Here is an 11,396-nt window from a genome sequence, read left to right on the forward strand (position 1 = left end):
GTTGGGCTGTCCTGGCTGACACGCCTCTTCAATGTCGCATGGGGGTCAGGATCAGTGCCCATGGAATGGCAGACCGGGGTGGTGGTTCCCATCTTCAAAAAGGGGGACCGGAGAGTGTGCTCGAATTACCGGGGTATCACACTACTCAGCCTCCCGGGGAAGGCTTATGCCAGGGTGCTGGAAAGGAGGCTCCGACCGCTTGTCGAACCTCAGATTCAAGAGGAGCAGTGCGGATTCCGTCCCGGCCGTGGAACAGTGGACCAGCTCTTTACCCTCGCAAGACTACTGGAGGGGTTCTGGGAGTTTGCCCAACCAGTCTACATGTGCTTTGTGGACTTGGAGAAGGCTTTCGACCGGGTCCCTCGGGGGGTCTTGTGGGGGGTGCTGCGGGAGTATGGGGTGCCGGACCCGTTACAACGGGCGATCCGGTCTCTGTACGACTGCAGTAGGAGCTGTGTCCGCATTCTCGGCAATAAGTCAGACACGTTCCCGGTGGGTGTTGGCCTCCGCCAGGGCTGCCCTTTGTCACCGGTCCTGTTCGTGATTTTCATGGACAGGATATCTAGGCGCAGCCTGGGGGCGGAGAACGTCAGTCTCGGGGGTCTCGGGATCGCCTCTCTGCTATTTGCAGATGATGTGGTCCTGTTAGCCTCCTCGGATCGTGACCTCCAGCATTCACTGGGGCGGTTTGCAGCCGAGTGTGAAGCGGCGGGGATGAGAGTTAGCATCTCCAAATCTGAGGCCATGGTTCTCTGCCGGAAACCGGTGGATTGCTCCCTCCAGGTGGGGACGGAGTGCCTACCTCAAGCGAAGGAGTTCAAGTATCTCGGGGTCTTGTTCACGAGTGAGGGTAAGATGGAGCGGGAGATCGACAGACGGATCGGTGCAGCTGCAGCAGTAAAGCAGGCGCTGCACCGGACCGTCTTGGTGAAGAGGGAGCTGAGCCGGAAGGCAAAGCTCTCAATTTACCACTCGGTCTACGTTCCTACCCTCACCTATGGTCGCGAACTCTGGGTCATGACCGAAAGGACAAGCGGCCGAAATGAGTTTCCTCCGTAGGGTGGCCGGGCTCAGCCTTAGAGATAGGGTAAGGAGCTCGGTCATCAGGAGGGAGCTTGGAGTAGAGCCGCTACTCCTTCGCGTCAAAAGGAGTCAGCTGAGGTGGTTCGGGCATCTAATTAGGATGCCTCCTGGACGCCTCCCACTGGAGGTTTTCCAGGCACGTCCAACTGGGAAGAGACCCCGGGGAAGACCCAGAACACGCTGGAGAGATTACATCTCCCAGCTGGCCTGGGAACGCCTCGGGATCCCCCAGAATGAGCTGGAACATGTTGCCGGTGAAAGGGAGGTCTGGGTCGGCCTGCTTGACCTGCTGCCACCGCGACCGATCCCGGATAAGCGGAGGAAAATGGATGGATGGATGGAATATATATATATTGTATCGGGCCCGACTGTATTATGTGTATTGGAGAGATGGATTTGCTATGGCACAAAGATTAAAAAGGCAGGTAGATATCCTCTTTGTGCAAATTAAATACTGTTTCATTAGGTGCATTGTCATCCAAAGGCTCAACAGGTTCAGTTAATGGTACAATTACAAAAACGTTTCAGTGGAGATAAAGATGAAAATTCCTTTTTAACCCTTTTACTTTCACATTTAGATCACATCCTCGTTCATATTGTGCACCTTTAGAACAATGTATCCAAAAAAGAAAAAAAATCTTCATATTTTTATATCAAAATCGAATCATCTTTTCCTCCAGTGAAACTAAATCAGACGTATGCTTACTTAAGCTAATACCAACCAATTAAACAGATATCGTGAAAACATTTGACAAAGGAGGTGATGTAGACCCACAGTCCACTGTAGGTCCGTACTGCCTTCAACTATAAGCCTGCCCACTTTAGCGGTCCAATCAAACGCAAAGGATTTGACTTGAATCCGTCTTGTAACTGTACACTGCTCAAACACTGGGGAATGTGGCACAGTACAGAAGCTAAAGACACTCCAACTCTAGTGTCACTGGGACTTTAACAATAGTCAGTTAATCCAGGTAGAAAAAGCATCAATATACAGATGAAGATGTAAAGATAGACAGTACATTGCTACTCAGCGAACTTCAATACAGCAATAGGACTCAGGAAATAAAAGGAATTGACAATAAAACAAATGTACACAGCATAATTTAATTTCCAAAAAGTAGACACTTGGATACAAGATTCAAATCAAGACCTGTGTTCTGCAGTCATCTAGATTGAAGTTTTACTACAATTCCACATTGTTTATATCTGTAGCAGTTTAGTTTGGAACGAACTTTCCCAACAACGAGGTACGTGTACTTCCTAACATACTTGAAATCCACGACAGAGAAGCCTTGGCTTGTGTTAATTCTATGACTATAGAAATAGAATGAGAGTAGAACGGACATTCAAGTGTTTGCTGTGGTCGTTTGACAAGCTCTACAGAAAAGCCCTGTACTTTGAACATAGAGTTAGCCCGCTACAACGGTGACAGTACCTCGCAATGGTAAAGGTACACATTAAAATGGCCGCCGCTGTGACCATCCTGCTGTTGATTTGAATGACAATGTCCATACTACTCTCATTCTTGTTCTATGGAGCTGACATGAAGCCTGATTAACTGTAATGCAGCCTGGATCACAACCAATGTATGCATTTAGAACAAGTCCATCTCGCTCTGTCTCATGTCCAGTCTGTTGGACTGGATGTTCACATGCAGCTCCCTGACAAAAACAAAAAGAAAGACAAGAAAGAACAAAAACAAGACTTCAATCCGTCAGGTCTTCCACCTTCATCCCTAAGCTGCTGTATGAGGTGCTGTAGTTTCCACAACATTTCAAATGGTAGCAGTGAAGACATAAAGGACCTGCCTGCCCCCCTACACAGCAACACCCACTGAAACCCACCAACTGGTATGGATTTGATGGGCTTTTACAGTTATATTTTTGATTTTATGTGCAGAGTATCTCTCATACTGTGACCATTCATCCCACAGGACACAATAGTTTTACAGCAGTCTTATTTGCTGTATAAGGAAATACAATAGTACAGAGACAACTGAATGGGTTAAAAAAGCGATTGGAGTGAAAGCACCCCTCAGGTGTAACATAGACCTTTAACTCTCTAAGCTGACCAATCCATCTGCATACTGGAACTGCTCACTGTTTTCGTACTCCAGCATATCTAGCGCGACCTCGCAGCTCTCCTTGACGATACGTTCTCCGTCTCCAAGATGTTGTTGCAGCACAGCCAGACACTTCTCTTTGCCGATGGACCCAAGAGCCTCTGCCGCCTCGTGTCGGACCATAGGGTTCTCACTAGAACACTCCAGAGCTGCACACAGGGCTGGGACCGATGCCGGATGCTGCATCTGACCCAGGACATAGCCGATCTCATGGCGGAACAGAGCACTGGAGCACTGCAGGCCTGGAGACAAACATGTTAAAAAAGAGACTGCATGACATATAGGTTTTTCCAATGCCATCATCATTCCAGCATTTTTTCAGAGTGTACACAGAAAAATCACATATATCAGACCAGAACATTCCCTTCCTCTAAAGCTTTATTTTTACATGGTTTGAGCTGACTTTACAGTAAATATCTTTGTTATTACTTTGCACCTGCTTGTAGGGGTGGGACAGTTCACAAAAGTCTCTGTTCAATAAAAAAAAAAGCTAGCTTTGTGTAGTCCGTTACGTGGTGGAGTGGATTCTTGGATGCATCGCGATTCTCTCATGAACAATTATGACTTGATGCAGAAAACTCAAATCAAAATTTTCAAACTCAATTCTCAACATTATGATCGCCTGTAACAATACTGTGACGCCAGGCTGTCCATTCCTTCGAGCTGCCCCTGAACGCAACAGACGTAACACACGCGTGTCTTGTTTCAGCGACACAGCGATACTCTACAACCAAACCAAAGCTAAAGTCATTGAGTCACTGAGGATAGAAGTAAAACGTTACACGTGACATCCGTTGCCACATAATATTGTGTCACCGTACCTGTGCACGTTCTCTGTATATAGTTTAACCACGTTTTAGAAAGTGTTATTTTTGTAAGAAAGCTGAATGCTCATTGCCTGTAACAAGGGGATTTGTTTGAAGAGAAGTCTATGTTATATATTTGTGAATAAGGGCAGCTTGTTATGTCAAGTGACTCAGAACATGCAGAAGTCTATGTTTGTACTACAAGGATGCTGCTACAGGCCCAATATCATTCATCTTCTTGTTGCTTCTCTTTGCAATGTTAGAAATGTAACACTCCAGTTGACACATCTCTTCTATTTGTTACTAATATTGATTGATATTATGAATCATTACAAATATGCAGTGTTTTTAAAATAGCAGATTCTTATAGTGAGAAAAAGAATCATGTATCGAAATATGTTAATGCATGAAGAAGACGTATTATAATGGCATCGTAGTCCTCCGAATGGAATCATGAGGTGCCGAGAGATTCCCACCCTACTCTCCAGTAAGTTACCTTCCACATCCTTTCTGTAATGACTTTAATTAGCCGATCATACACTGAAATGTGAGTTCCTTGAAGTGGTGACAGGATAAACTGTCAGTCGTGAACAAACTACAATGCAGTGCAAACTACCCACTCATATTAAAACAGTTTCACAGACTGATGATGTTTCAACTCAAGCTTAAAACCGAGGTTGACATGAAAATGACCAGAAGTAAACAGTTGTGATGTTGTACACATTGATGCTTGAATGAAACAGTAAACTGTCTCCTACCGTCTCCCAGTACCAGCACAGCCTTCTCGCTGCCCAGGTTACGCAGGGCAAACATTGCACGGTAACGTTCAAAGAGCGGCAGACTCTCATCCAGAAGGACTGAGCGAAGCTCCGACACGCTCTTCCTCACAGCTGGAGGGGCGGGGTCTACAGAGTGGTAGGGGTTCTCATCTGTACTTCCGTCGTCCAACTGCTTCTCTCCTCTAATCTGCAGCCAGTCAAACCGACGGACAGCCAGCTGACACGTCTCTGCAACCTGCAGGGCGGGGGGGCAGATAGAAATACTAAGCTGTGTTTGCACATTTCAGACATGTGTTTTTGTTGACACAGAGAACCAAGACTGAAGCGAAGCTCAAAGAATCATTTCAACTGCTCTGACGTCAGTGTAAACATCAAAGACTCTTAATGTTATGTTTGTAGTTCTAGGGTTAGGATCAGAAAAATAAAAGATTGTATTTTTTGATTAAAAAAAGAATCTTGGAATTAGCAGTTTTAATTACAACAGAACTCTGCTGTGAAGTTCACAGATGACATTACTATCATATTACAAACAATGAGACTTCATATAGAGAGGAAATCAACAACCGTGCAGAGTGGAGCTCAGAGAACAACCTGCTGCTCAACGTCAGGAAAACCAAGGAGCTGATTGTTGATTTTAGAAAAGAGGAGGAGAAGACTCACACCCCTGTCTACATCAATGGAGCAAGTTAGCAGCTTTAAGTTCCTGGTAATCAGCATCACAAGCAACCTGACGTGGTCCTCACACATCTCCATCCTGGTGAAGAAAGCTCATAAACAGCTTTTAACAGAGGAGCAATAGAAAGCATCCCGACTGCAAACATTACAAACTGTTATGGGATGTTTAAGGCACAGGACAAGAGGGCTCTACAGCGGGGGATTAAAACCAGAACATCACTGGTACCATCTACTGAGCATCAGTGATGTAGATGAGAAGAGGAGCCTGAGAAGAGCTAAAGGGATAATAAAAGACAAAAGCCACCCAGCCTCAACCTGCTCACCTGCTGCCGTCTGGAGAGAGATACAGAAGAATCAGCTGCTGAACCAGCAGACCTCAGAACAGCTTCATTCCTCTGGCTGTGAGACTCCACCCTCCAGATAGAATATAGTTCTCTTTCCTATGTAGCAAATTGTGTCGTACAATGACGAGTAGAAACCTTGTGACCATGCTTATAGCTGCTTGGAGCTAGTGTTCAACGGGTCATAATTATCTCTCTACTATCGATTTCAAACTGCTGTGAAAGCATCTTCAACAGTCTTCATTCAAGTGTCTCGCCAAAAATTATATTTTACAAGATTACATTTCAATACATCATGATAACGCTGTATTGTACCTTCACCAACACTAATTTTTACTGAACAGAGCATGAACGCATCATAATGTAATTGACTGGAAGCTCCGTCAATGTTAGCGGTGAACAGTGGTGCTGCCAAGCTTAGCCGCTCTCCTGCTGATTTCAACTCAGATTTGTTGTTCACAGTGTAGCATTATCAGGGATCCGTGATTAAAAGGCATTAATGGTGATCTCCTGATCACATACGTTTACCGAGTAATGGCCGATAACACCCGGCAGTTCAACTTTCTTTCACAATTAAACTGTGTAATTAATCTGAGGTTCACATATGTGCAACGAGGGATCACCAATCTGTTACACCACTGCTAATGGTATAATCACTCTTCTGCCCTTATTAATTATCTAGAGTTCTCAAACCACAGCACGTAGAGACACCACACCTGACAGCCAAGTAAGCAATCTCACTCAGACATCAAAAAACAATCAACTGACCCCAGAGTAGTACTAAAGCAGACTCTGTTACATAGTCTATAAGTTACAAATCGCATGGCAACATTTTTTTTCCTCTATTGGATGATTACACACTTTCTGGTGCAGGCCACAGACACGTAGTTTCCATCAAGGTTTTTTTTGCATAGAGAATTGACCCGTGGCTGAACCTGCCCCCAACGCTGTCAGAGCTACCATCAAGCCCACACTGTCACTTATTGCTCCCTGAAGAACCATTTCATCTTAGGAAAAAAAGACATTTCGAAGAGAAGCGCACATGGACGAAGTGCCCCTTTAACTGAACAAATGCATACTGACTGTTCTAAAATAACCTCAATATATTCTGTACTAAAACCAGAGCGTGCCGACTTGTCTTTGTGGGAGGTAAATCCACTTCTTCAAGTGCTTCATAGATGGGTGTGGGCTCTGCACAGTCCCCTTACGTACAACGTAGATGGTCTGGATCAATGTTAGCAGGGTTGCTTTCAAAGCTGCCAAAAAGGGGTTTCTTCCTAATGCATCCCTGTTAATGACGGTTTGAAAGTTCTTTCACTGATTTGTCCACATGAATGTACTCTTGTGTGAGAAGTTATTGCATGTGCATTACAACCACATCTGCCTGCCCTGGATATTTGTTGGACAAGGTCCTCTGCATCTTCTGGGGCACCAAACATGACAACATGAGAAATATTTGGAAAGTTCAAACCCATCCCAAAAGAAGTTGTGGCAACAACCACTCTACCGTTTCCATTCAAAGAGGTACAAGTCATTTCTTACTACTTTGAAAAAATCTTCATGTCTTCCAAAGCCCTGTAGGAATGTTGGATCTCCTTCCTTACCCTAACCCTTTAGCAATGTAAAACAAGCAGGAGGAAGATAAATAAGGATATCAAGTGACAGATAAAGTTATTGTACACCGAGTGGTCTTGTCAGGGGTGGAGGAAGTATATAAAATGCACCCTGTGACTGTTAAACCGTTATATGATGATGTATTAGGGACAGATAAAGTTCACATAGACAAACTGTGATAGTTGTTTTTCAGTGTTTATAACACCCTTATTGAATGATTATTACTATTCAGGCATTACTGTAGAAGCAGCACTTTGCTGAGGTGGAGCTCATTTTGAACTATTAAATAATCATTTCTTTCCATTATTGATTAATGTGCAGATTATTTTCTCAATTAATGGATTGATTGTTTGGTTTGAAGTGAAAATGCTGTCACAATCAGTCCTCTGGTTTACCTTTTGTTTTGCCGTGCTTAACATCACAGCCCTATGAATTGTGGGTACCTCTCTCAGGCAAAGTCTCCAGAAATGCAGACTTATGGAAAGTGTGCATAAAGGGCTAAAAAAACAAAGCGTTCAGCACCAACAAATATGTTTGCTTCCATAAGTGTGCCTCAGAGTGTTTCTGGGAACTCAATTGTGTTTTCATTTACTTCTACTACATTTAATCAATACTGTCATAGTATACAGAATAAAAAAGGGACACAAGTTTAAATGAATCCAGCTTCACAAATATCAGCCAGGATTCTCGTCTTCTTTGCATATTGACTTCATGCAGTTGATGAGGATGTGATCACGTGCCTGCCTGGTACCACTGCCTCGCTAGCTTGTGTTCCTACCTCTATGACAGGATCCTGACTGTACTCTTTCAGTAGGTCCAGAACCACAGGATCACCAATCGCTCCCAGAGCCTCCCCTACAGCAAGACACAGAGTCAGAGCGTCAAACGGGAACACATACTGTTGCTTCTAGTTCTCAAACATAAGGATTTGTATCCTGTGCATCACTGAGGAGTAAATACATGATTTATACAACGAGATGCTGTTACACACATGTTCTACATACTGATTGTTTTCTTCTGTCTGGCTTGCGTCAGGAAGGTCATTTAAAGGTGTGTAGGGGGTCAGCAATTTATTTATTTTTTAATTAAAAAGCACATTTTATTACATTAAAAGTAAATAACCCAAGTCCACACTTTGTTAGAATAGCACGACAGTCCACTGTTGGTAATGTAGGCGTGTGTATGTACATGCATGTGTGAGCCTGAGCTGTGTGAACGCACAGGTAAGGAGTGTAGTAGTATCTATAGAATCCTGATGATACCCATCCATCACCATGCTAACAGCTCTTTGAATAAATAACAGCCCGTTTGTGCGTTGTGTGAAGAATCACAAGCATGCACATATGTGGGTTAATAGAAAACGAGGCAAATGAAAGGACTCGTGTGTGTCTGGTAGGGGTATTGCAAAAGGCACAAGAATGCACAAGCATGTGTACCTTTAGTGCCGCACAAACATGTGTTTGGCAGTTCATGAGTGCAAGCATGCTTACCTGCTTCATGCCTGACCATGGGCTCTTGCTGTGTATCTTTGAGAACAGCTGTTAAAGTGGGTATGGCCCGTCTGTCCTGCATCTGTCCGAGGCAGTAAGCCAGCTCATGCTTCAGCAGGGCAGACTCGTCCGTGAAGGCTTTACTGATCCATTCTATAGCTTCAGCACCTGACCCATGTTAAAGCATAAAGCAGTTCACATACATGAACACAGAGTTCCTCTTCAATAGATGCATTATATGTACACAGTGCCCCCTTCCTGGTTTCTTATTGTTTTGCATATTTGTCACACTGAAATGTTTCAGATCAAACTCATTTTAATATTAGACGAAGATAACCAGAGTAAATACTAAATGCAGTTTTTAAATGATGATTCCATGTATAATATTGTACCCCTAACCCATAGTATCCATTTCACAGAGTGAGACCATTGTGTGGAACTCAACAGAAGGGCTCGCCAGCCAAATGACTAAACAGTCAATTCTTCTTTTAATCTGTGGAATAAACTTCTGAGACAAACATCTGCATCTCAAAACAATCCTCATTCAACACAATTGGCGACTGTGGTTAAGTGGAGAGCAAGGCCGTCCTTCAATCAGAGGATCGGCGGTTCGATCCCCGGCTTCGGCTCCGCTAGTCGCATGTCGATGTGTCCTCGAGCAAGACACTTAACCCCAAAAATGCTCCCGTAGCGGTGTATAGAATCTGAATTGGAAGTCCCTTTGGATAAAAGCGTCTGCTATATGACTGTAATGTGATTTCATACTAAATGTTGGAGGTCTTACCTCCCAGGTTCTTCAAGGTGAATAAGGCTCTGAACCGCCGGGTCAGGTCTAGTCCTGGGTCCGTCAGAACCTGTCCTACTGCTGCCATCTGTTCCCCACTGCTGCTCATCCTGCTCCACAGAGACACACGGTCTGTGCAGTTGGGGGCAGAACCAAAACATGCGAGTAAGATCTGCTGGCGAGTTGTGACATCTATTGCAGTTATCCTTTACATTGGAGTACATTTTTGAAAGTTTAAAGTTCGAGTACTGCAGGCGATGCAGTACCTTGAATTGTAGTACATTTAACCGTGCACACGAAGAGCTGTTATTGACTCCAATTAGGGCCTGGTTCCAAAATGAGTCTGGTATTTTCATGGCAAGTTCTTTTTCCCAGTCTACTTTGATTTTGACAATGTTAGTCACAGTAATTGAGTTAATGGTTTGATGGTTTATTCGGGATATAAATCCTTTTTCCTCTGGTGGTGTGTTCAGAATTTCCTCATACACAGAGTCTAGTGGTGGACTCGGAAAATTGGGGTTGTTAGATTTAGCAAAATTTCACACTTGAAGTAGCGAAACAGATGGGAGTGAGGGATATTATATTTCTTAAATATATCCTCAGAGCTTCCGAACACCCCACCAATGTATAACTGACCCATGTTGAAAATGCCATTGTTAAGCCATAGCGAGAATGCATATTCCAGTCTGGCTGGAGGGAAGAGGTGATCATGAATAGGAGTTACAGTAGATAGATCTTTGAAGCCAAATTGTGCGCGAAACTGCGCCAGAATTTTTAATGTTGCAATTACTATCGGGTTGGATGAATATTTTCTTGGGGAGAATGGTAGTCTAGAGGTTACCAATGCTAGAAGAGAAGATGATGGGCAAGATTTAGCTTCATTTAGACACCAGCTTACTTGAGGGAGTTTGATCCAGTATATTATTTTCTGTACATTTGCTACCCAGTAGTAATATCTGACATTGGGAAGAGAAAGTCCACCTTGAGATCGATGTCTTTGTAGCATCACTTTACTTATCCGCGGTTGTTTATTATCCCATAGGAAGCCTGTAATATGCTTATCTAAGGTAGTAAAAAAAGAGTTTCGGCAGGAACACTGGCAGACATTGAAACAGATATAAGAAGCGTGGTAGAACAATCATCTTGACAGAATTAACTCTGCCTGTTAATGAAGTATAGATGTTTTTCCATCTGTCAAAGTCTGTCTTCATTTTGGTGATTAGTGGAGAAAAATTCCTATTATATAAACTCTCAAATTTACGGGTGATATAGATGCCAAGATATTTGAATTCAGACTCACACTTGTGGAAAGGCAGTTGCATTCCTGGAGTCTTTATTGCCAAATTGTTTAAAGGGAAGCATTCACTTTTGGAGAAATTTAATTTATATCCTGAGAATGTCCCAAATTGCTTCAGGATTTCAATTAGTGCGGGGACAGATTCTACCGGGTCCGAAATATAAACTAATAAATCATCAGCATATAGCGAGACTGTGCTCAGTGCTCCATCTGTGAATTCCTTTAATGTTAGGGGATGCTTTAAGAGCAATGGATAATGGTTCGATAGCTAAGGCAAATAATAAGGGACTTAACGGGCAGCCTTGGCGGGTACCTCGGTATAAATTGAAATATTCTGAGTTTGATCTATTGGTGACGACAGAGGCGCTAGTTGAGGAGTAGAGGAGTTTTACCCATGCCACAAAT

At 43.6% G+C, this 11,396-nt stretch overlaps 1 protein-coding gene across 2 annotated transcripts; it reads right to left on the reverse strand.

Moving 5' to 3' along the window:
- Positions 1–2,173: 2,173 nt before the first annotated feature.
- On the reverse strand, positions 2,174–11,387 carry dohh (deoxyhypusine hydroxylase/monooxygenase). Of its 2 annotated transcripts, XM_031877440.1 has the most exons (5): positions 9,695–11,387; positions 8,911–9,078; positions 8,199–8,275; positions 4,770–5,025; positions 2,174–3,447 (listed from the first exon to the last, which is right to left on the reverse strand). In XM_031877440.1, exons 1-5 carry the CDS (start codon positions 9,801–9,803, stop codon positions 3,137–3,139), a joined length of 921 nt encoding a protein of 306 aa, XP_031733300.1. In that variant the 5' UTR covers positions 9,804–11,387; the 3' UTR covers positions 2,174–3,136. The 2 variants fall into 2 exon arrangements, with proteins under 2 accessions (XP_031733300.1, XP_031733301.1); XM_031877441.1 differs by lacking the exon at positions 8,911–9,078.
- Between the last annotated feature and the right edge of the window lie 9 nt (positions 11,388–11,396).

This window comes from Anarrhichthys ocellatus, unplaced genomic scaffold, assembly GCF_004355925.1.
Source record: "Anarrhichthys ocellatus isolate YVR2014 unplaced genomic scaffold, GSC_Weel_1.0 scaffold136, whole genome shotgun sequence".
Taxonomy (NCBI): Eukaryota; Metazoa; Chordata; class Actinopteri; order Perciformes; family Anarhichadidae; genus Anarrhichthys; species Anarrhichthys ocellatus.